Genomic DNA, 26713 nt, shown 5'->3' with positions numbered 1-26713 from the left:
TAGTAAGCAAGAGTTTAAGGTACGTTTCTTTTCCCTGTCACAATGATACAAACTGAGCTGATTTGCTTCGTATTATGAACGTCGAGAATATGACATCAGCGATTTTTAAAATTCACACCCGTGATCCGACAGTGGCATAAACATTTTCACGGCGTCCGTCAACTGGTCAGTCCTGTTTGTCGCCAGTTTTGTTTTATTTAATTAAATTTGAAGTTTCTTGTATTCATAATTTAGCTAAAACAGACCAGAAATAAAGTACACTCTTGTTCTGCTTTCATTTGACATTGTTTATACGATAGCCTAGAAGGGTCAAGAAAGTACGAGGGCCGTTCAAAAATTACGCGGACTTGTTGCACAGAAAAAATATTTGACGACATAATCGGGCAAAATTTCACACATAATATAAAAGAATCTTTACTTATATGGTCTTCAAAATTTCATATCAAAATGTTATTAATTGGTATCGATTTTGAGTGATTTATCAAGACATATCATTGAGTCACGGAGCAGCAAAATCTTTGACGTCACAGGCATTATAAAAAATGTGTGATTGAGCTTTCATTTTCTCAACATTTTCCCAAGAGTACCTGTACAGTTTTAGTTACCTTATCTACTCAACATCCGAACATCATTTCTTGTCAAGCTTAAAATCTATGAAACAAGTAAAGAATATTCTTTTTTTTCTAAAACAAAAATATCCAGGTATTTATGAGATATAGTATGATATCGGTGACTCTCAATCACGTTCTTTACAGTCCGGATAAAGTTTTTGTCGATAATCATCTTCCCGTCCTCCCGTATAGCCTCTTTACAGAGCTCTAACGGCCTAAAATTTCATTTTGCTATTTGTAGACGAATGTCACGAATACCCTGGTTTACTACATGTTTAATTATGCATATTTTGGATCTATGTTGGCGATATCTCCAGCATCACACGCATTTTAACAAAAGTGTGGTGCGCCGTCAATTCAGGAGACGTCATTTTCACAGTCGTTTTCACGGAAATCGCATCGGAGAAAAATCACTATATATTTCTCTTAATACTTCAAATATCATGTCAGAAATCTAAATACATAATAATAGAACAATTTAAAGAAACTTTTGAGAAAATTGTCGAAAAATATCGCGAATTATCGAAAAATAATGAGTTTAATTTTGGATTCCGCATGCTTTTGCTCCAAATGTTTTGTCGTGCTCCGTACCCCTTCATCAGCGATATCAACATAGCGATAATTTTCGTAGAATTTTTTTTAAATACAAAAATTTTGCCCAAAATTTATTGGAATCTTTAAGATACATATTTCTGTGAAATTTCATAACTATATGACGTCTGTAAGAGTAAATAATAACACAGTCCGCGTAATTTTTGAACGGCCCTCGTAGTTCTGATTGAAAAATTTATCGATGTGTAAACTTTTTCTTAAACGTGTTCTCGTCCAATCAAAAGACAGGGAATCAATAAATAAGATGAAGATTGGAATTATTCCTTTGTACATATCTAATCACTAATTGTGGCCCAATTAACTCTTTACCAGGGATCATGGTTTGAACAAATTTGAATCTACATTACCTAAGGATGATGCCACTACACTGCGACTTATCATGCCTTTTCTGTTCTTGAAAAGAAGATGTTCAAGATTTTTCCCTATACATTCTAATAACTACCCCTAGGGATTATGATTTGAACAAATTTGAATCTAAAGTGTCATGAAACTTTCATATAAGTTTCAACTCTATTGATTGAGTGGTTATTGAGAAGATACATGTAATATTTATAAGATTCCATTAAATTTCCTTTAATTTTTAATAATCTCCTCTTGGAAGAAAGCATGGCCATTCATTTGAATGAACTTGAGTCCCTTTCACCAAAAGATGCTTTGTGAATAGTTTGGTTGAAAATGGCCATGTGGTTCAGGGGCTCGTTTTACAAAAGAACTTACGACTAAGACCAAAAACTTCAGATTATTGTAAAATTTTGCAAAGTTAATAATTCTCATTTAAATTGTCTGTGTAAAAATGTCTTACCACATTCTTTTTAAAAAGTTTAAAATAATTTTTTATGTAATGTTAATTAAAAAGTTATATGAATAATTAAACTTGGTCTTAAGTAGTAAGTCTTTTTGTAGAATGAGCCCCTGGAGAAAATGATAAATTAAGTGAAATTTTTACAATTCAATTATGTTGACAACAAAGCTCAAACAAGTCTTTGAATCAGGTGAGCTAATAAAATACAGAGGGGGGAAAGCATAGTCTACATCAGAAAAACAACTCACTGTGTGAAAGCTGGAAGATAGCTGTAAAATGCCTGAGATACAACATTGTAGATAAATGGAAGATGTCTAGCTATATCTTTTGTTGCCCAATCTCTGAAGTACATGTTCAGCAGTCCTTGATCTCCACCTACATTACACAAGTCAAAGTACAGGTGACAATGAAATGTACTCAGATAAACATTTTTCAGATATGTAATGAAATTAAATTTTATCTTGACACAAAAAAATTACTTTTTAAACTCAAGCTTCTAAACCTTGCATTAGCTATATATTCTTGAAGAATAAATATTAGGAGACCTTAATTTTCAAAATCTTTACATTCACATATCCTGCTTCCATTACTTTGAAATATTACCACAATTCTATTATTTCAAGCCATACCATCAAAACTTCCTTGGGACATGGCAAACTTAATGAGTGAATTGTAAGTTTCTTCTGATGGACGAAAGACAAAAACTCCGGAATTAAAGCAGTCAGGCCAGCCAGCGTCCGGAGCAGCGGACAGTTCCTCTCTGTCAAAAAGTTCGTCCACATTCTGCAAGATCTGAAAAACAGTGCCATAATTTGGTTATACACATCAGTAATCAAAGATTATAATGTTAACCTTGATGAATGTGATATTTCGAAAACTGGACAAAGTCTCATATCAAAGGATTATTCAGCAAGATAATTTTGGTATTTTCATAAATATAACAGATTCCTTTAGTACTATACAATATTTTCCTTGTGTATTGTGTTTTGTATCAGTGCAGATTCCTACATTCGTGGAAAAGCTAACTACAAATGTACCAGTAATAAAGTCTAAACCTCTCATTTATTATCTTTTTTTTGCAATTAACTTATACATTAAAATCTCGAGTCAATGCCACACACAATAAAATTGAAATGATCTTGCAGAGAGTACCTGAGTATTGAGTTGTGTGAAGAAAAAGAAATCCTTTGTTGTTTAGACCATAAAAAAAATTCCAGAAATTCTCATCCCCATCCAACCGATTCTAACCCCCCCCCCCCACACCTTTTCCCACTACATCCAGAATTTTTACAGTTCTACGTCTTGATTCTAATAGGAATTAGATTTCAACCAATCATTAACATTTTGTTTCAAACTGATAATATCAGCCTGATTTTTTTTTTATAGCTGATGGTGCTTCACTCATTGTTTATTGTACCAGGGCCATGGTGAGGGTGCATAGTATGAGAGATACATACATTTCATTCGAACTTTATGACTTAATTTTATTTGGGCACAATAAACCTGCACTGATTAATGAATAATCAGAGATTCCTCTGACTCTAACCCCTGCTTTTATATTGTGACTTGGGCAAGGTCTCCCCTGCACAAGTCACAATATAAAAGCAGGGGTTAGAGTCAGAGGAATCTCGGATTAACTAATGAAGTCAATAAATATATCAATCTGCACAAATATCTAAAAAATTGGATGAAAATCTAGGAATCAGACTTATTGAATTCACTAAGTTGAACTATGACCAAAATAAGGGGAAAATGATGTCAAGGTCATAGACAACTTCAAATGATCTTCAGGGAATCTCTTATATGAGTAAAATATTAAGGAAGCAAGGGCACTGTGTATCTATATAAAAGGGGATGACAGAAATGTGTCAAAGGAAACATGATGCATGGGTCCTAGTAGTTAGGAAACAATAACATAAAATGGATGGACTTGTACAGTGTTATGAAAAGAGAACAAGAGGCCCAGGGGCCACAGCGCTCACCTGAGCACATCAGCTAAGAAAAAGCACATATCGGATTAGAACTGAAAGTTTACTGAGGTTGGGGGGGGGGAGGGGGGCTTGAATTTTAACCCCCCCCCCCCAGGGGATCATTATTTGAATGAACTAGAATCGACACTTCCTGAGAATGAATCCATATAAATATTACTAATTATGGCTCTGAGGTACTTCAAATGAAGATTTTAAAAGATTTTCCCTATATATTCCTATGTAAAACTTTGGTCGGCCATTTTGGCCCCACCCTAGCCCCAGGGGTCATGATTTGAACAAAATTGAATTTACACTACCTGAGGATAATTTCACATGAGTTTCATCTTTCCTGTCTCAATGGTTCTTGAGAAGAAGATTTTTAAAGATTTTCCCTATATATTCCTATGTAAAACTTTGATCGGCCATTTTGGCCCCACCCTACCCCCGGGGGGTCATGATTTGAACAAACTTGAATCTACACTACCTGAGGATGATTCCACATGAGTTTCATCTTTCCTGGCCCATTTATTCTTGAGAAGAAGATTTTTAAAGATTTTTCCTATATACTCCTATGTAAAACTTTGATTGGCCATTTTGGCCCCACCCTAACCCAAGGGGTCGTGATTTAAACAAACTTGAATCTACACTACCTGAGGATGATTCCACATGTGTTTCATCTTTCCTGGCCCAGTGGTTCTTGAGAAGAAGATTTTTAAAGATTTTTCCTATATATTCCTATGTAAAACTTTGATCGGCCATTTTGGCCCCACCCTACCCCCGGGGATCATGATTTGAACAAATTTGAATCTACACTACCTGAGGATGATTCCACATGAGTTTCATCTTTCCTGGCCCAGTGGTTCTTGAGAAGATTTTTTAAAAATGTCATTAATTTTTCTCTAATTCATAATTATCTCCCCTTGGAAAAGGGCTTGGCCCTTCATTTGAACAAACTTGAATTCCCTTTACCCAAGGATACTTTGTAGCAAGTTTGGTTGAAATTGGCCCAGTGGTTCCTGAGAAGAAGATGAAAATGTTAAAAGTTTACGACGACAGACGACGGACAAATTTTGATCAGAAAAGCTCACTTGAGCCTTCGGCTCAGGTGAGCTAAAAAGACGATGTAGTCACAAGAATTAAGCAATTCATCATGTTCAAATGCAGCACTCCCCCAGATAACAGATTCATGTAATAATGAAGCACCTCACCAACACAACATCGCAACAATTCAGTCACAAGGACAGACGGTAAAAAAAGCCTTTGTAGAAATACGAATAATGACATGCATTACCGTACTGCACTTTAAATCAGCCTAACAGTCGTAAATCAGACTCTCTAGAGAGTTAAACAATCAATAGCAACTACAGTTCTATAAAATACAAAATTCTGATATCTAACCGCTGGAGCAATTCATTTTTTAACTTGACACTTTCGAGTTCTAGAGATAAGAAAGGAGAATTGGAGCTATAATCAAAATGACAGAATACATCTTCTGTGCTCGATAATTCCAGGGTTTGCTGTGCCAAACAAATGACTAGTAAAAGAGAGGGTGCCAAGTTATTCATGTTGTACAAGATTCATTGACTGTACTGTACCAGATATGTCATACATGTACAACATACCTCCACTTTTTATCTATACACCAACATAGGGGGGCATTATCCCTTCAGCACATCTACAAAAAATATCCCAGACAAAGGGAGGAGGTTGTTATCCTACATAAAATTCTATTTTACGAAGTATATATATTTCAAATAAGAATGATTTAATCAGAGAGAATATGACACAACTACAAACTGGTCTACAAAGTTACTGCTTTGGGAACAAACACAACAGATTCTTTTTTAAAAACCAAACAGGTAGTTGGACCTTAAAATGGATAATCCAAGTGACCTGAATTACCATGTGCCAATTACAATTACTTTGTCAAAATGTTTCAAATATATAAACAACATTTTAAAATGTTAGTGTGAAAGTCATCAATATGGTCAATTACAACAAAGGAACTAAGAACAAGAATTTTATACATTTCTTCTGATAGAAAGGTGGGAAAATATGTTCAGGTAGTTCACTTTATAAAACATATACCTGGTCCAGTAATCCTTTCAATGGAAGTAACAGACAACACAAGAGAACATCTTTTACATCAAAAAAGCAAGAAGCAGATGCAGATCCAGGAATTGAAGTTAGAGGGGGGTGCCTAAAGTAGGCAGGGGGTCTTGGAGCCGCCTTGAGGCCCCCAATGGGTCCAGAGCGAAGCCCTGGTGGGGGTTGGGTGGGTGTGTGGAGGAGATTCTAGAGATTTTCTACGGTAAAACTGAGGTCTACCAGTACCAAGTAGACATTTCTACATTTTCCCGACGAAACTATACTCACCGTCAATAGAAACGCAACACCCTAATTTTAGGGGTGAAAATTATATACAGGATATAACTATGTACCAAAAAATTTAGGAAATCTTTTACTTTGCCAAATCAGTTATTTAACGGTTGAATAATTTTCATTCCATTACTGGAAGTTGATTTTTAGCCCTCTGAACAGAAATCAAACATTAGCATTTTTGATAAAATTATTGACAATATTTTGTGTTTTCAAGGTTTTGTACCTGTTAATTATAAGTCTTGTACTAAAAGTCCGGAAAAAATATCCTTCTTTCTCTTCCGGATGTGATGCCTGTATTTCCTCAAAGTAACTGAAAGCACGCATTTTCATTGCTTATGTTGGAAATTTTCAAAATAAAGAAAAGGGAGAGCTACAGATGCAAATGTACACCACATAACGACTTTTCGGGCTCATGTGTTTCAAAAGCATGAATGACAGTTCCTTGACCGGAAGTCCAAGGGTTACTACACTACGCCAAGTTAGAGAAAATTCGACCTCAGTATCTGAAAAACTGGCATTTAAAAAAGGACAAGAATATTTATTTCGCTCAGATTAAGACATCGATAAATTTAATGCATGGAAGAATTCGGGCTGCTTATGTTGTACATGGCGGAGTAGCACGTTTTAATTGAATGGTCGGAAGGGGGGATGTTTTAAAAGTTATGTAGTACTTTCTTAGGTCTAAAGATAACATTTAAAGTTTAAATGAAGTATCATTGTTTTGTAAATTTACTTTTTACATTTATGTATTCATTCTTAATCTTATCTTTAAACCTTATAAAGTAACACATAACTCTAAAACATCCCCCCTTCCGACCATTCAATTAAAACGTGCTAGTCCGCCAGGTACAACATAAGCAGCCCGAATTCTACGATACATTAAGTTTATCAATGTCTCAATCTGAGCGAAATAAATATTCTTGTCCTTTTTTAAATGCCTGTTTTTCAGATACTGAGGTCGAATTTTCTCTAACTTGGCGTGGTGTAGTAACCCTTGGACTTCCGGTCAAGGAACTGTCATTCATGCTTTTGAAACACATGAGCCCGAAAAGTCGTTATGTAGTGTGTATTTGCATCTGTAGCTCTCCCTTTTCTTTATTTTGAAAATTTCCAACATAAGCAATAAAAATACGTGCTTCAGTTACTTTGAGGAAATACAGGCATCACATCCGGAAGAGAAAGAAGGATATTTTTTCCGGACTTTTAGTACAAGACTTATAATTAACAGGTACAAAACCTTGAAAACCCAAAATATTGTCAATAATTTTATCAAAAATGCTAATTTTTGATTTCTGTTCAGGGAGCTAAAAATCATCTTCCGGTAATGGAATGAAAATCATTCAACCGTTAAATAACTGATTTGGCAAAGTAAAAGATGTCCTAACTTTTTTGGTACATAGTTATATCCCGTATATAATTTTCACCCCTAAAATTAGGGTGTTGCGTTTCTATTGACGGTGAGTATATGATTTATGCTAACTTTGACAATTTTAGGGGGCGTGCGCCGGGTTTGCACCCCCCTCCCCCCTTTTAATCTTCCACTGAGAAGTGATATCAGAAAAAGTACCTCACTCCTTTATCTACGAAACAGTCATACTTCAAATTCAAATAAAACTGAGAATTTTTCCTAAATATTGAATGTATAACAGTGTTTTCAATAAGATTTTCAATAGAAGGCAAAATAGATGGAATAGCAGGAAACCAGTCTCGGCGAGGGGTCTGGGGGCCGCCTTAGGCCCCCAGCGGGTCCAGGGCAGAGCCCTGGTAGGGGGCCCAGGGGGGCGAAGCCCCCCGGCCGAAAACAAAATTCAGCATTTTTGACTCACTTTTCTTGCCTCTCAGGCCATTAAAAAAGTACTGTTTTTCACATTCCTGTCACTATCAATTATCAAATTTTACCTTTAAAAAAAGCCAATTAATAGAAAACAATTTTTGCCTTTTCACAGATTTGTTTTACACATTTTTGACAGACTGAGTTTTTTTTTCTTCTGAAAACTACGTGTCTATAAAAACATAGAGACAACTTAAAATTGTATGGGTAAAATATTATGCTGAAAATTCTACATATTTATTCTCTTTCACATAAATTGGTCAGGACTTTTATTCATATTTCAAAACATTATTTAGTTGAAAATTGAAGTTTTTTTTAAACACTTGGTGATGTACAGTACCCCCTAAAAATTGAAATATTTTGCAATTTTAGACTCTTCATAAAATAATCTTTAAACTGATTTAATTTTTTGACATTTTGTACAGATTGTCAGAATAAAATTATTAAGAAAATGGAATTTGATACAAAGTACTCGTACACTAAAACCTTCCCAAATGTGAAAACGATACTGTCCCTGTATTTCAAGAATTCTGTAAGAATTTCTACGTCTGAGTCACGTCTTCGTTTAACATTTGATATTTTCATTTTGAGGAAATTCTGTAAGAATTCATACATTTTTTAGTAAGGTCTTAAAATTATTTTGGCCTAGATATATGCTGTTGTTTCACCGGGGAACCCCTCAATTAATATTGAAGCTGTCGCACAATCAATTTTCAATCGAAAATTATAAAACACAAACAAATCTTTTTCGGAAGGGACCATGCTTTATGCTTCTTAATGTATGTAATCTCAAACGCATGTGTTACAGCAGCAGCACGTTTCTCCACGACTTAGTGACTCGCTCAAATATTCGTTGTCCGCGACGCCATTACATGACACTATCGATCTAATCAAACTTCCTTGAAAAAAGAGTGCACTCAAGGGAAGCTACTCCAGAGCAAGGAAAGTTGCGAAAAAATCTATGGATTTCACGTATCAGCCCACGCAAAATCCTTAGGACGAAAATTTCATAGCCGGCAAAATTTCTCGTACAGGCGGTTAATTTTGCCGGTTGCCGGCTCTTATTGAAAACACTGTATAAAATACCGGGTAATATAAAAATAAAATGATTCTTGACAAGTAGTACACAGTGTGAGTACTTGACATTTTGATTGAGGAACTTATATAATATTCCAAAATTTCTAGATACAGGAAATAAAATTTATCACAGTTTTAAATAATTCTTCTCTTTCCCTTACAAATGCTGATACCCCTGCCTACATAACACTGTATCATAAATGTACATGTTAAAATATCCAAATGCAATGTTCTTGTGAATTAAGGCTAAGGCAATGATAATTAACAACAATGTTCAAGATAATAAGTGCACAACTGAATATTCATGGTACTGTTTGATGTGCACTATTATAAATGAGAAATAGAGCAATAAAAATAATAGACAGGGGCATATAATTACCAGTGTGTCTGCATCTAAAAATACAGCCTTCTCAAACATTGTAAGTCGCCAGCAGTGAAGCTTTGTGAAGGTCACACTAAGGTCAGGTCGGCCTAGTAACTGAAGGTTCGCAGAGTCTCTACTATCCAGCAGATTTACATCATAAATCATGTCAAAAACTCGGGATAACTGGTTCCTACAATAGAAAATCAGCATCATCAATTTTTATTAATCTCAATCTGTGTCATATAACGGTTATATATCTGATATGTGTACATAAATTGGCGTACTCAAAGTTTAGCACAATCACTGGGTATAGAGTTGTTGGTGTAATCATGAATTAGGGCTACCGTGTCACACGTTGTATATATAAATTATATATTTCTTAGCTTCTTTGTTTTCTGCTCCAAAGCTGCTAAAATATAAAGCCCGCTTTTTAAGTACACATACAGTATATAAAATGAATTCAGAGACAGGAGCAAAGAAATACAGAGAGAGGTGCATCATAGAAAATAAGCCAATACATCTGTTTATTTTGAGACGTCACAAATTATGAGGTTTGGGAAGGGTCGTCACCTGAGGATCCAAGTGCCAAAGGCTTAGCCTGGATGACAACCCCACTAAGATCTAGGAATTTGTGATGTCACCAAATTATACAATCCACAACAATTTTTCTTGAAGAATCCAAATTTAACAAAAGGCTCATGGGTCACAATGCTCAATTAAGTAGCTATGGGCGCCATGACCCTTATATTCAACAATTCATGACTGCATCAACCACAAATTTGGAAATGAATGAGTTTTGTGACCATCCTGTGACCTGTCTTCATCATATCACTTAGATGTACTACTTAATTTACAACAGGGTGAGAAGATTCTGATGATGGATGCATAGTTGTAAGATACACCCAATCCAAGGGCCAGAAAGTGGTTTTACCCTTGTCCTTTTTGCAACATTTTATTGTCATCTACATGGAGAGATTACAGTCTTGCCTTGCATGTGAGAGCCATCTCAAATCATTTACCGGTATCAACCAATGGGATTGGCTGTATTATTCTAAAGGTAGACCAATGACATACAGACACCTAGCATTAGTTGGCTGTTTAACTTCAAAATATCGGTGTTGTGTAAATTTGTGTTCAATATTTATTTAAAATGAAAACCTCATACTTCTTAACCTTAGCATATTAAATATAAAACAAATAACTGGGGACACACCAGGGCATGCACAGGTTTTATTTTGATAACTGTGGATCTTATGATGGAGATGTTAATGATAAGATACCTGACAGGGCATTATCACATACAGACTGATAAAAAACTGACAGCTGTTGATATTACATATACACAATGAATTCACAGATGCATAGAGCCTATTCAATACATACTTGTTGTTAACTGTAGACACTTTTCTAAGGTGAACTGAAACTTTTGTGTTTTATAAACAATAATTAAAATGCTTACATGCAAAATGCAAGTATTTCATTGCATACACACTGAAAAAAGGTTGAAAAAAAATCATTTAATTGCATGTATTTATGTCTCTGTGTGTATAACAATGAAGATTTTATGTCGTTATTTTTTTCAAATTTCTGCGCAGTTCCTAGACCAAAGTTAGTCAGCTGAGAACTTTATTGCAATTTCTGCTTCTGTCAGTAAATCAATACAATATCAGACATTGGTGAGTAACAAACTGAAGGTTACTCTCAAGGTCAGATAATACTGATCAAAGACTGACAAACTGACGTCTAGGGTTGTCCTAGAATAAGTTGATTCTGAATAGTTTGAAGAAAGTAAATCCGCAAACTGTGATGTATAGAATCTATTTGTCTCACTCTAGAAATAAGAAGATTCTGGGATGTTTTTTGAAAATAAATTCTGTCCCAAATACTGTTGGATTATACTGTTTTCCTGAATTGATATGTTGAATTTGTGGGAAAACGAGTATGGAGTTGGGCATATAAAAGTATTACAAGTACTGTATACAGGGAATTTTTCGCCCCCGTTTTATTTTCACCCATTTCGCCCTAACCTCGGTTGGGCGAATTTAAAAGGGGCGAATTCAAAGAATACAGTATACTTTCTAAAACAAATCTGTGACTGGGCGAATTTAAACTGGGGCAAAATTGTTTGCAAGCGTGAAAGGGCGAAAATAAAGCGAATCGAAAATAACAGTTTACAGTATTTGAATTTAAAATATGATACAGGTGTATCTCGAATTGACATCTTGAAGTTTCTCAACAATCTGTCCTATGTCTTATATATATCAAAGTTTGACTGTATCTTATGACTCCCCTTTCCTGCTTAAGTTAATTCTATTCTTCAACATCAAATGAATCAAGGAGATAAACAGTTAAACACTAATTAACAATGCTACCTACATACTAAGATTACATTGCATCATCTTTTAAGAAGGAAGCTACACATTAAGGGGGTATGTCAGGCCTCTTCATGTTAAAACCTGATAGGCATCAAAAAAAGGAAGCATCTGTATCAAAGATATAAACAATTTTCAATATGTGTGTCATTTTTTTATGTTTACTGTGCACAATGCATTCTTTGGCTTCAGAAATAAATTAGCTTTAGTAATACACTTACAATAAATGCACATTTTTCCCATAACAATCTGCAAGCCAAAATATTACTTAACTACAGTACATTAGCTTTGCATTTATAGAACTTTCAATGGAAACAGTGCTCCTTTGGCATTAAATGAATGGCTTTTGTTGTAAATAATGGTCAAGTCCAGTTCTTTGAAAACATAATGTTCAGAACAATAATCTCTACACAACACTCTCCTACCTGAAAGCAAGTACGACAAATGGCACCTGAGATACCTTTGATAAATTCTATAATATATCCATAGACATTGCTCATTACCTCATTGACTGTGAGACTCCTTGTGTAACCATGACAACTAGCTTGCAAGTAGTCTTTGCCCTCTGTCGAAGTGAATTTCCCAGGACAAGACATCCTAAAGCATATGTGTCATTTGTTGCCAAGGTGACAAAAGCTTCCTTATCCCCTGAAAATATACACAAGAAAATTGTATTAATACACATATCTAGCATAACAAAAAATCATCACACTTATCATGCTTATGTACTTAAATTTTGAAGCATTATCATTTTGAAAAATAATTTCCGAAAAGTATAACGTAATTGAATGTACACTTTTTATTCTCCTATGAACTAAAACTTCATTGTTCTGCTTAATACACTGAGAAAATTGAAGTTTTATACAGACAATAAGCATCACTTTCACGATTGACATTTAATTGTCCAAGTTGAAGTTACAGTGTGCTTCTATAAAATTGCAAAATTTGAACTCTGCATATGTAATCATGAGAATGGTTGACTTGCATTATGGCATAATACTTTTGAAATGAGAGAGGAGAAAAATACAGCAATAATGCGATCGAAACCCTGCTGTGTGCCATACTCCTCCCTCCTTAAAGGTCTTTGAAGGAAAGACCCCAACCCAGGCTCATCCCTGGCAGGCATCTCACCTGTCAGTTCCAGGGCATGACACAGCACCAAAGGTAATGGGAGAGGAGAAAAATGCAGTGGACCAGACCAGGATTTAAACGCCAGTGGCCCAGATAGCTCTTTCGGTAGACCACCTGATTGGAGATTCAGGGGGGCCCAGGTTCAAATCCTGGTCTGGTCTGCTGCATTTTTGCATGTTAAAAATGATTTAAATAAACTGTATAGTTGAGCAAACCTTGCCATATTTCTTTGTTATTTAAGTATGCTTTTTTGGCTAAAAGCTTTGGTCATAGGGCAAGACATGGGGTTTCACTAAACAACAAATATATACTGTATTAATTTTAATGTTTCATTTTTTGGTCCAATGTAGGGAAAATCAAACTAAAACTTCATTTGGAGGGAGGGTACAGCCTGTAGGTGCCTATATCAACATTAAAGATATTTCTAAAATGCTTGACTTTAGCCAATTGGAGAGCTAGTATTTAGAAATAAATTATCATGTATTATTGAATAACAAGTATACTACTCCATATTATATTATTGTTACCGGTACTTTGTATTTCTGAACAACTGACAATGAAAGAATTCTAAGAAACAAAAACATTTTCCCCCTTAATCTTGAAGTCATTTTGTGACTAAAAATGTTTGAAGATTATAAATATATCAAATACTGCATGGCTAAACATAGAGTTTATATTAAATTTAACTTCCAGATTGTTAAATTTACTAACATGACAACTACATGTATCATATAAAATGTGGAAAATTTATAAATTTGAGGAAAGTTGTTCTAAAAAAGGAAACAAATTTTTGTTAATAATTAACATCACAGTCTGCTACATGGAGAGCTGTATATTACCCAATCTTCTATTCACAAACAGTTACAGCAAACTAACTGTTTAATTTTTAAGAATAATAGATTATTAAGTCTTTTATTTGCCAAAAATGGTGATGTTTTAACTATTAATTTACCAAAAAGATGTTTTGTTGGCTTATTCAGAACAATATGGCTTAAATTAGCTTTTATTTGCAAACTTTTGTACTTATTTAATATTTTCTTGTTCTGTAAAGATGAATATTTTATGATTCATGATAAGATTCATTCTAAAAATTTTAAATAGATATAGCAATCAAACAACCTTTACATTTAACTTTAAACAAACCTTTACAAGTGAACTACTGATCTTGCTCATCTTTGGAATTTGTCATTCAGAAATATCAAATATGTAATCACATGGTTTTAGAAAATCTCAGAGTTTTGGAATTATTTTAACGAGTCAATTTGCAAAGAAATAGAGCAAAAATCTTATTGACTATACAATAAAACCCATTTTTTAAAATCTTTCTTTGCATTTTCAGAAAATTAGCCCATGAATTGACCTTTTTTTCTTTTCAGATATCAGGTTTAAATTGCATGATCTTCGTTTTCTTTGCTTCAGTCAGATATTATTTTTATGAACATGTACAGATACACAAGAAATGTTTTCTCAACTCTTATGCCAGTGGCGGATTTAAGGGGGGGGGGGGGCACACCCGGCATGCACCCCCCTAAAATTGTTATATTTAACTTAAATCAGTTTAGTCTAGAAAATGTCTACTCCATACACCTCATTTTTACCCTACAAAATCTCTAGATTCCAGGAGCTTCCGGGGGCTTTACCCCCTGGGCCCCCAGGCTTTGCCCTGGACCTACTGGGGGCCTAAAGCCGGCACCCAGACCCCAACCTTTTTTATGCCCCCCCCAACTTCAATTCCTGGATCCGCACCTGCATGCTTTATACAAGTCTTAGTCTGCATAAGATCAGAATTAGAGGTGGGGTTTTTGGATGCATATTGTGAAAATGATCAACACTTCATACTCGATGCTGAATGGACATGATAAAATCAGTAATCCCCTGATATATAAAGCATCACATAATGTGCACTAGCTGTCACATAAAGTGACAAAGACTCTCACAATGAAATGCTTTGTTCATAATGTAGCCTAAACATAATTTTATATGCTCTTATTATTATTATTATTAAATATATATATTTTTAGATGTTGACCTAATTAATGAATTTTAAGCTTCTCACTATGTTTTAAATATAAAGGTCAAAGGAAGCACTCGATCGAGGTCACCTAAATCTTTTACAATAATAAAATGTAAAAAGAACATCCATTTTCCATTCTTTCCATCCAAAGCATATAAAAATCAAGGTACAGTTTTTTCACACAGCCGCACGTACCGCGGGCCATCGAGGGTCAATAATGAAAGTAGGCCAACTCATGACATACCCATGTTTTGCACTCGTCTATCACGACTTTAACATCTGACAGTCTACAACTCTCAAAAATTATTTGAAACTAATAAACCTATACCTAATTTAGTCTTTATAAGTGTGAAATTCGTTGCAAATGCTTATGCGAATTATAAAAGTACATACCACGTTCTGCCATTCTCAACACCCTGCAATCTTCCCGGAAAGGAAATCGCTTTCGAGGGACCAATCAGATGCGACCACTTTTGATCACATGACAAAACATGGCAGCCTCCATGAAATCTTTTGCAGATATTTTTACAAGATAAGATTATATTTAAATACGAGAAAGGTATGCAATGGAGAATGAAAATTTGAACAAAATTGTAGTAGAAATTAATGCATGGATGCTTGGGGTAGACGTGATGAAAATTTATTTTGTAATGGTTAGGGCCGTGGATTTCCTGTTACAATTTTTTAAAAAACAGTTTGGTTATGTTCTGTGCAAGTTCATTCTTGTTCTCTGTTTACAACCACTTTAACAATATTTTAGAAACTCATTGTGTTAGATGCAATATTCACATTAGGTGAGTATGAGACTTTCTGTTAATAAGGAAAAAGGAAGATAGTTTTATATGCATGTATAAACTATTTTGCACCTTTTAAAGGGGGAGGGGTTAAGGAAATGTATCGATAAATGTAATTAGGAGTTTTTAATACAATGCATTTACATTAAGTGCAATATGTGTCCAATATATCTGTACAATCTGTATGGTTTCAGGCAGTGATGTCACTCAAACAGTGGAAAAAAGACCCTGGCCCTCCACCAGAGTGGCATGACTGGGTGGAGGAACTATTCTCACCATCGCTAAATCTGGAGAGAGAAGCCATAATGGAAGGGGTAAACAAAGACAGCGCAGTCAAGTCAAAGATAAAAAGAATCTCTGTGTTAGACCCCGAAACTGTGAGAGAAGTGTATGAGAAGGTCCACATGATGTCTGTGATGAATGACGAAATGAAGACAACGGGACTGAAAAAGACAACCATTTCATCAAAACCAAAAATGGCAGATACATCATCAGCCAGTATGTTTTTCTCTACAGTTGAAATCAAACATTTTTATAAATTAATGAGATTGTCTATGTATAGATTCTGTTTTTAATCAGGACTTGACTCATTTCTCTCATTTACTGATTTAGAAAGTGCAGTCATTGGACTGTCATCCCACCGCTGTTGATTTTTTTAATGAAATCCTGGCTTATGATTGGTTGAAGTCTGTCACGTGAACGACTGTTGGAAAGACTTAAACCTAGTTGTTTAAAAATCAAATTAAACTATGTCAATACAGAGTTATCGTTCTTTTGTAATAACAGTTCACAGAACTTAACAAGTAAAAAGGTAACAAGATGGAACCTTTTTCTTGACTTCCTTTACTGAAAGCCTTCAAAATTGTCAGTATGTTATTGCAGCATGTTATACTCTCAAACTAGATTTCTAAAACAATGTGGCGTAATAATAGGCAAGGTATGAGAGTGGTGAAATAAAGCAGAGAGAAACAATTTTACAATTTAACCACATATAATACATAAATACAATATATTTCATTGATTGGGGGTAAATTCATTACATAGTTTTGTAGTGAAAGGGTACAGGATGATATCTGGTTAGGTAATTTCATACCTATCTCGGCTTTGCCTCACAGGTATGAAATTTTCCAACCAGGTTTGCTTCACCAGGTATCATCCCATACCCTCTCACTATAACACTACGGGTAACTAATAGAATTCCCCCAAACAGGTGAATCCAAGAGCCTATACAGGTAGTTCAGAGATGCTTTGTGTATGTTAAAGTTTTCAATGTTATATGATTTTCCCAAAAATACATTTTATAAATATTTCTTGAATTTATTTTTCAGGTAAAGAAGAGAGGTCCAAGAAGACTATAGAAGTAGATTTAGACGAGTCTTGTGTATGGGACTCTGATGAAATTTCTGTCTTACGTAAAGTGTTTAAACAAGTAAAAGAGGAAAACATGAAACTCAGAGTTAAAAACAAAGAAATTGAGAAAAGAAATATTCAGTTGGAAAAGAAATACAATTCTCTTGTGAAGGAATTGGATGACAAGAATTTCAAGCTCACAGAAGTTGTAAGAGCAAATTCAAGATTAAAAATTCACTGTGAAAATTTACAAAAAGAACTGGATGAAACAAATGTTAGAATGACTGCCATGGAGCAGATTTTTAAAGAAATAAATGAAGAAAAAGGGAAAATGGTGAAAGACGTTCATGAATTAAGAATCACAGCAGACAAAGAACGGATGGAGAAAAACGCCATTCAACTTAAGCTAGAAACAATACAGCATCAGATTGCTAGTGAAAAAATTGCTCTGGAGGAATCGATAAAAATACAATGCCGGGACCAAATCGCAAACCTTGAGAAAAATGTTATAGATTTAACAAAGGAACTGAATAAAGAGATAAAAGCTCATAAGACTACTAAACGTGGACTTGACCACCTTAGAAACCATTTCGCTAGTCTACCTCTCTCCCACATAGTGCCACCCAATGCTGTCAGCAGCGACCAAATTAGTCAGTTTCAATATTAAATGTTTTTATGATGTAATAAATCATTTTTTTACAAAAATTATAATAAAGGTATGAAAAGAGATTGTTCTTTGAAATTGTTTCCCAAGCTAAGAATGTGCTTATTGATAATACTGGACAGCCTTGACTATGTTGATCATACTGATTGTTTGTGTTTCAACAATTTTATTGCACTGAAATAAGTATACTGTAACAGCAGATTTAGAATTTACTCAATGATATATTGACCTTTAAGGGCAAAGCAAGAATAAGATTGCAGTGATTTTATTCTGAATCAAAAGTCTGGGTATAAGGCAACCCCCCAAAATACCGGTAATTTATAGTTTCTCAGGCACTGCAAAATTAGGCCAATCACAGCTAAATGAATGAATTTTATTGCAATATTTAAAAGGGAAAAAAACTCTATTTTTTTTCTTCATAATAATATGCATTTGTAAAAAATGGAGACCATACAAAATAAACTTTTTCCCACAAAATTTCAATTGTGTAAATGTGGTGCTTCTTTGTCTTTTTAAAATCCACTGTATGTGTAGCAGTGATAGCTCAGTAATATGGGCTACCAGTTCAGTGCACTAGAGAAATCAATTCCAGTCTTCTATTTTATGATGTACATTTATTATCAGTATCTACACCTTTAATCTTACAGGTGTTTAATTTTTTGTGAAACATTACTATGGTATTGTACCTCCTAGGAAAAACAGTCATAAATGTTACAATCTGACAATTAGGTATTTCAAACTAAATGAAAAAAAATCCTATGGTTGTGTTTGTAAAATCTGACCAGCTATGTTCAGCCAACCAAATCATTGACATTTAAACCATAAATGTTTTGTACAAATGATTCCTGCAGATCACATGCCAAATACACTCATCTTCTCTATATTCCTGATGAGTCTCCATGGCACCTGGTATTTGATATTTTAAGAGTTTGCACTGCATGCTCCTGATTTTTACTGTATAATATACTTTTGAGCTTGAATACAATTCGTTAATTAGCTCCATATATTTCATTAACACTGCATGAAACACATTAAAAAAAGTACACAATTAATAAGCAAAGGAGAAATGATTTGTACAATTTTTTTCGTATCAATTCACAAAATTAACACAATAGTTCTGATGCCACACAGAAACAAAATAGAGATAAAAATCACAATTTTGTGCAAAATGCTAATGCAAGGGTGATGAAGGTTTTTACCGGGTAATCATTTTTGAACACCTAAATTGAAAGAACCAGCATATGTATGATCAAAATTTTATAACATATTGTCCCAAATGAAAAAGAAATCTAACAAAATACTTTTAAAATATCTTCAAAACCCTACTAAAACATACTTTTGTATTTTGTTTGTAGTACGTTTTGAAAGTGTTGCATTTAACGAAACATCAATGCAACACTTTATAGGATGGGGATGGCATGGTATTTTGTTAATGCTTCATTACAATGTTGGTGTTTTATTAATGTTTCTTTACACTCTGCAGAATGAAATTGCATTTTGAAAGTATTTCGTTACACTTCTGTGCATCCAAGTAATATTTTGCTAGCATTTCATTTGATTAACAGACATGTTTAGGGTTGAATTATCTAAGAGTAGTAAAAGCTTCCAAGAACAACTTATCTATTTACATCCTGTGTTAGACTAGTATTTGCGCCAATTTTCAAACCACCAGCACTATAGGTCAGAGAGAAACAAAGAGACTGGTGAAGGGACATGCAAATTAGTTTTAGATATTATTGATCTCTGATTGGAAAAAGCTAAATCAGGATGAATCTGGATATAAAAGAGGTATTTATTATTGCATGTCATAAAGTTAATTCTTTTTTACTGGACTACAGTATAAACCTTCAATCTGTGAATGTGGATGTGTATATGGTCTGGTTTTATTGGGTTTTGGTTTATTTTAAGATTGTCCTTTAATCCATAAACTAGCTAGCATAGATCAGTTTTAAGCTTTGGATTAAGTGATATGAATTAAATATAATACTTGAAAATTCTGTGAAAATGTATGTGATTGGAGAAGTCAATCCTTGAATTCAAAATACTGTGAAACAAGAAGTGTTTATAATGTATCAAAATGAGATTGTGTTTAGATTGTGTTTAGATGTTTTCAAACACTTGTGGATTATAATTTTAAAATACAAATGTAGTGGTTTATTGATGATATGTTACTTATGATTTGTTAGTAGTTTGTTAGAAAGTTTTGTTAGCCTCATTTGCATGTGATTTGCTATACTATTGGAATACTTTCAAAACACAGTTTTTTGTAAGTAGTTTGTTAGACTGTTTAGTTAGTAGTTTGTTAGAATGTTTTATAAGTAATTTGTTAGAGTGTTTTGTTAGCTCATGTGCATGTGATTTGCTATACTATCGGAATATTTTCAAAACACAGTGTTTTGTTAGCAATTTGTTATAGTATTTTGTTTCCCCCTTTTTTTCATTTGGGGTTGCAAATCGTTAAGATAAATACAAATTTGCTTCAGTAAGGTATAACAAAATATTGATCATTAGAGAGTTATAGATAAGACTTTTGGCCTCTCTGAGCCCCTAATTTGAGAAGTCAGCACCTTTTTCTTGATATCAAATGAAAGGTCTCATGATTTTGAAGACTTTTTGTTCAACACTTATTCAGAGATTTTTTTTGTTATGGATATATGCTAAATGGAAATATTTAGGGTCCATCGCTACAAGTCCTTAATGGGACCGTTTTACAAAAATTCAAAGTATGCATATTGTTTAACACATTATTCTGACCATCTTCCCCGTTTTTGAGATATAAGGCATCAAAGATTTGACATTCTGGCCCCTTGTGACCCCTAATTACGTAACACATGATCAAAATTTTATAATATGTTGTTGCAAATCGTTAAGATGACTACTTTTCCTTCAGTAAGGTATAAACAAAATATTGATCATTAGAGAGTTAAAGATAAAAGACTTTTGGCCCCTCCAGCCCCTAATTTGAGTAGTCAGCCCCTTTTTCCTGATATCAAATAAAAGGTCTCATAATTTTAAAGACTTTTTGTTCAACACTTATTCAGAGATTTCTTTTTGTTGTTGAGATATGCTAAATGAAAAAAAAAATAGGGTCCATCGCTGCAAGTTCTTAATGGGTCCGTTTTACAAAAATTCAAAGTTTGAATATTGTTTTATAATTAGCACATTATTCTGACCATCTTTGTTAAATATTGCTTATCAAAATATTCCCCGTTTTTGAGGTATAAGGCGTCAAAGATTTGATATTCTCGCCCCTTTTGACCCCTAATTACGTAACATATTATCAAAAATTTTAAAATATATTATTGCAAATCGGTAAGATGACTACCTTTGCTTCAGTAATGTATAACAAAATATTGATCATAAGACAGTTATAGAAAAAAGACTTTTGGCCTTTCTGAGCCCTTTATTTGAGCAGCGAGCCCCTTTTTCTTGATATTACATGAAAGTTCTTAACATTTTGCACATTTTTCATTGCATATGTTCTAGCAAATTATTAACAGGTACGAAGATATGAAACAAAATGTGTCAAATTTTGTGAGATGTTTCCGAGACATTTTTTCGGGCCTTACCGAGCTCTGGCGCCTTTACCGCTAGAAAAATTTAGGCACCCAATTGCAACTCAGCAAACCTTCCTGTATACTCACTAAAAATCTTGGGTCAATATCTTAAGTCGTTTTGGAGGAGTTTCCTGGACAAGTCGACCCTATGAAAATCAGAAAATCGTCCATATCTCACGACCGGATGTGACGTCATCAAAAAGCAAAAAAAAACCTGTCAAGATCAATTGAATATCTTTTACGTCTGAAAGTTTGATATAAATCGGATGAGCCGTCTCTTAGAAATCGCTTGCACAAAATCGGTTGGAAGAAAAATAATAATAATAGGGAAAAATAAACCGAACGAAAACAATAAGGTCTTCCGTTGGAAACGGAAGAGCTTAATGATTGTAGAAAAGAAACCTAAGAATAACAGAAAGGTCTTCTGCTGAAGACAGAAGACCTTAAAAATAGTGGAAAAGAAACCTAAGAAAAACAAGGTCTTCCGCTGAAGACGTAAGACCTTAATTATGTGTCATGACACTCTGCAAACTGATTGTTGAAAAAAAATCCTATTATACAAAATCAAACGAATCTTGATATTCTTTATTTTCAAAATGAATTTGATATAAAAAAAAATATTCTTTATATCAAATTCATTTTGAAAATAAAGAGCTGGTCATCCAGTAATGAAGTGCTTTGACAGACAATAAATTACAATTAAGAGAATAAGAGAAGAGAGATCTTTAATTCTTGTGCCAAATTCCCAGGAGATTGTAGATAAAACATGGTTGATAAGATATGCCTTTACAACTTCCCACACCAAACTCATTAACTTATCTTTAACTGGATGCATGTTTAGTCATTATTCCCAAGAGACAAATGAATTTACATTATCTTCTGTGTAATGTAAAAACTGTTTTTAACACTTGATGATGTTTCTTTATTTTTTAGTTTGAATGAGTAGTTTTAAGCTCTAGTTCACATTTTTGTACAGATATTCTAGATTCTATGTCTCAAACCTTATACATGAACCCAAAATGAATAAGTCAAGAGAAAAAATAAAACCTGTGAAATGCAGAAAAATGAACAAATAAAGTTGAAAATTCCAGGTGCACACCTTCATATGGTTAATAATAAGTGTACAAATTTTCAGAAAAATCCTTGCAATAGTTTCTGAGAAATGGTCTGCAAAAAACCACAAAATAAAAATGAAAAAAACACCTGTAAAATTCAAAATAATCATCCAATCAAGATGAAAATATCAGGTGCAGCACACCGTCATATGGTGAATGATATGTGTACAAATTTTCAGACAATTCCTTCCAATAGAGTCTGGGTAATGGTCCAAACAAAATCTCGTCTACAGACAGACGGATAGCTAGACGGTCGGACAGACGGACATGGTAATTCCAATATACCCCCCCCCCAAACTTCGTTTGCGGGGGGTATACTTAACCTTAACCTGGGTTGCCGACACCGAACCAACGCGGACGCCGAGGGTATCACATAAGCTCCCCAAACTTTCTTGAGGTGAGCTAATAATGAATTAGGCACCATTGCTCATCATAACTATACACTAAGCTTGCTGATTTTGGATACTCAATACCCATATGCAGGGAAGGGGAACAAAGAAATTCATTTCAATTAATCAGTAAAATTCAGCAATAAACAGTAGTGCCCCCACCCCACAGGAACCCCTGACCCTGGGGCCATGGTTGCACCACAGTTTTGAAAAAGGTACTCTTGCTTATCATAGATGTTTGATCAATACAAAATCATGAATTAATTATTATGTGCCCGGATCGATAGATCCCGGGCGTATATTGTTTTTGTCCTGTCTGTTTGTCTGTTTGTCTTTCTGTCTGTTGTCAACTTTAACCTTCGCCATAACTTTTGAACCATAAGAGATAGAGACTTCATATTTGGTATGCATACTCCACTAATAAAGTCCTTTCAAATGACATCAAGGTCAATGACCTTGTGACCTTGACTGTGACCTATATGCTGAAAATAGCTTTTTCCACTGTTTGTCATTACTTTGGAACCATAGGAGATAGGGACTTCATATTTAGTATACTTACTCCATTAATAAAGTCCTTACAGTTGACAACAAGGTCAATGATCTTGTGACCTTGACTGTGACCTATATGCTAGAAATAGCTTTTTACACTTTTTGCCATAACTTTTGAACCATAGGAGATAGGGAATTCATATTTGGTATGCATACTCCACCGATTTCTTTCAAACGACACCAAGGTCAATGACCTTGTGACCTTGCCTTTGACCAATATGCTAAAAATAGATTTTTTGAACTTTGTTGCCGCCGGGCGCATAGTGTTTCACAAACACATCTTGTTTTCATTATACAATCATTTGAGCCCCTTTTATGGTATGTACCCCTGACCCAAGAATCTTGAAATTCATGATTCTGGAATAAGGCTCTTGCTTGTAGTAACTATGTAATAAAGTTTGTATGTTTAATGCCCAAGTGTGCAGAGAAGAGATTTAAAGCATTAATGCATTTTCACTATATATAAGTAATACAGGCCCACCCTAACACCAGAATTCCTGATCCAAGGGTAGTATAAAGTTTGTATAATACTTGGGAGGTGAGGAGATTCTAAAGTCAATGCATTTTCATCATATAGTAATCAATAGGGACCAACCCTAACACAAGAACCGCTGACCCTGTGGTCATATGAATTCACAATATTGGAAGAGGCACCCTTGCTCATTATAACTACTTATGTAGTAGTTAGTTTAATACTCAGGAGCAGAGGAGGAATTTTTTAAAGAATTCATTTCACTACATAATAAAAAGACAGGGATTGACACAAATGGTTGTCAGATTGCCCAGGACAAGTAAATTCTCAGTTACGCAAGTGAAACTATCGATGTACTTGCCCGATCGGGCAAGTTAGTAGATATTTCTGATAGAAACACTTTTTAAATCTTACATAAGTTCATAAACAACACAATAAATTGAACTCTTGATTTCCGCCAAAAACAGGATATTGTTTTTGCATTCTGAGACCCTCAGAAGCATTTATGGATTATATTCAGTGGCGTAGCATCGTTTTTGAAAGTGCGGGGGGGGGGGGGGGGGGGGGGGGGCAGCCAGAGAAACATTTTTTTACTTGCCTGAAAAATTTGACAAGCAAAAAAAAAAAAGCAAAAAAATAATTAAAAAAAAAAATCTTTAATATGCCAAAATTGGTTGAAATTGGTTGAGGAGAAAGTCCATAGGACATGAATGCCCCGCCGAGGGTATCTTAGTAATGCAACATGAAAATTTGAATGAAATTTGATCAGAATATTTTAAAAAGGGATGCAGTTGAATTACTTAAATCAGTGTGTATCAGTATTTGAAGTTTGACACTAATTTCAGAAAAGTGAGGTCAAGGTCAAATGAAAGGTCAAGGTAAAAAATGTTGATGCAATTGAATTGCTTACATCAGTATGTATCACTTTATGAAGTTTAACACTATTTAAGGAAAAGTGAGGTCAAGGTCAAAGGAAAGGCCAATGTCAAAAAATGTTGATACAGTTGAAAAACTCTCATTAGTATGTATCAGCTATTAAAGTTGAAAAAAATTCTTTAAAAGTGACATAAACACAGATTAATAAAGTGAGGTCAAGGTCAAATGAAAGGTCAAGGTCAAAAATGTTGATGTAGTTGAATTGCTTACATCAGTATGTATCAGCATTTTAAGTGTGACACTAATTTAGAAAAAAGTGAGGTGATGGTCAAAGGAAAGGCCAACGTAAACAAGAGGTCCACGGGCCTTATAGGTCACCTGAGTATTGTGTAACAATTTTCCAACAAATGAATTTGGTTCATGTTTTAAACCCGAGGTCATGAAATTTACAATTTTGAAAGAGGCATCATTGCTTTTCATAATTACAAACTAAGCATGCTTACTCTATTTACTTAATACCCAGAGGTATATCAGAGTAACAAAGAGAAAATGCACTTCCACTTTATAACCAGTTGTGCACCTCATCCCAAATGAACCAATGACACTGGGGCCACATATTTCAAAATTGTGGAAATTTTATCATAAAATTATTGATTAATACCAAAGAGCAGATTTCAAAGCATTAATTTATTTTCAGACTATGTAACCCCCCCTACCCCTGATCCAGGGGGCATGGAATTAACCATTTTGCTAAATGCACCTTTCTTCATCATAAATATATATACTGGGATCATTGGCATAATACCCAGGAGCAAAGGAAAAGATTTTCAAAGCATTAATGTGTTTTCACTATATAATCAAAAGAGCCCCCCCCCCCCCTTCACCAAATGGCAAAACCCCCGACACAGGGGCCATGAAATTCACAAATTTAGAAAATGCATTCTTGCTCATCATAACTATATACTAAGTTAGTTTATTGAATAAACAGAAGCAGAGAAGATTTTCAAAGAATTAATGCATTTTCACTATATAATCAATGGAGCCCCGCCCTTACATCATAACCCCTGACCCTGGGGCCGTAAAATTCACAATTTTTGAAGAGGCATTCTTGCTCATCATAACTATTTACTTAGTTTATTTAAAATCTTGGAGCAGAGAAGAAGACTTTTGAAGATTTGATGTATTTTCACTACATAATCAATAGAGCCCCCTTCCCCTGCACCAGAACCCCTGACCCTGAGACCATAAAATTCACAATTTTGGAAGAGGCATTCTTGCTCATCATAACTATGTACTTAGTTAGTTTATTTAATATCCAGGAACAGAGAAGAAGATTTTCATAGAAATAATGCATTTTTTCACTATATATATATAGTCCCGCCCTAGCACCCGCCCTAGCACTAGAACCCTGACCCTGGGGCCATGAATTTCACAATTTTGATAGAGGACTCAATGCTCATTTCATTCATGCCAACAGTTTGCCTGCTTGATGTCCAGGAGTAAAGATTAATTGATTGATTCATTGTATGTTGTTTAACGTCCATCTTGAGAATTTTTTAACTCATATGGAGAAGCCACCACTTGCCGGTGGAGGGCTATAAATTTTGTCCTATGCTCGGCACTTAGGGCCTTTGAGCAGTGAGGGATCTTTTTTGTCCCCCGCTTGAAAAGTGGGGGATATTAATTTGGGTTTGTCCGTCCGTCCGTCTTTCTGTCTGTAACGCTTTCGTTTCCACATGATATCTCAAGAACCCTTTGAGCTTTTGCAATGAAATTTAGCA

The 26713-nt window shown here is 34.5% G+C and overlaps 2 protein-coding genes across 5 annotated transcripts in view; one reads left to right on the top strand and one right to left on the bottom strand.

The window, feature by feature from the left end:
• LOC134274452 (glycogenin-1-like) overlaps nucleotides 1-15601 on the bottom strand; it is a 36466-nt gene extending 20865 nt beyond the window's left edge. For both annotated transcript variants that reach the window (XR_009993621.1, XM_062756738.1), the window contains exons 1-5: nucleotides 15560-15601; nucleotides 12525-12669; nucleotides 9665-9839; nucleotides 2655-2817; nucleotides 2274-2400 (exon numbers count right to left, since the gene is read on the bottom strand). Coding sequence is in view for 1 of the 2 variants with exons in the window: in XM_062756738.1 (XP_062612722.1) it covers nucleotides 2274-2400; nucleotides 2655-2817; nucleotides 9665-9839; nucleotides 12525-12669; nucleotides 15560-15572 (623 nt within the window). In the remaining variant the exon portion in view is untranslated. The remainder of the gene's footprint in view (nucleotides 1-2273; nucleotides 2401-2654; nucleotides 2818-9664; nucleotides 9840-12524; nucleotides 12670-15559) is intronic.
• Nucleotides 15602-15630: 29 nt separating this feature from the next.
• On the top strand, nucleotides 15631-18053 carry LOC134274466 (major antigen-like). 3 transcript variants are annotated; one of them, XM_062756747.1, is made up of 3 exons: nucleotides 15631-15725; nucleotides 16159-16458; nucleotides 17289-18052. In XM_062756747.1, the coding sequence occupies exons 2-3, from the start codon at nucleotides 16161-16163 to the stop codon at nucleotides 17975-17977; spliced, it is 987 nt and encodes a 328-aa protein (XP_062612731.1). In that variant the 5' UTR covers nucleotides 15631-15725; nucleotides 16159-16160; the 3' UTR covers nucleotides 17978-18052. The 3 variants fall into 3 exon arrangements, with proteins under 3 accessions (XP_062612731.1, XP_062612737.1, XP_062612743.1); XM_062756753.1 differs by lacking the exon at nucleotides 15631-15725 and adding an exon at nucleotides 15882-15960 and having other exon boundaries at nucleotides 17289-18053; XM_062756759.1 differs by lacking the exon at nucleotides 15631-15725 and adding an exon at nucleotides 15935-15964 and having other exon boundaries at nucleotides 16155-16458; nucleotides 17289-18053.
• Nucleotides 18054-26713: the final 8660 nt, after the last annotated feature.

This window comes from Saccostrea cucullata, unplaced genomic scaffold (assembly GCF_032062105.1).
Source record: "Saccostrea cucullata isolate Sc308-1 unplaced genomic scaffold, CSIRO_AGI_Scuc_v1 ctg692, whole genome shotgun sequence".
Taxonomy (NCBI): domain Eukaryota; kingdom Metazoa; phylum Mollusca; class Bivalvia; order Ostreida; family Ostreidae; genus Saccostrea; species Saccostrea cuccullata.
The sequence above is the reverse complement of the archived record's forward strand: the minus strand, read 5'-3'. Positions and strand labels throughout refer to the sequence as shown.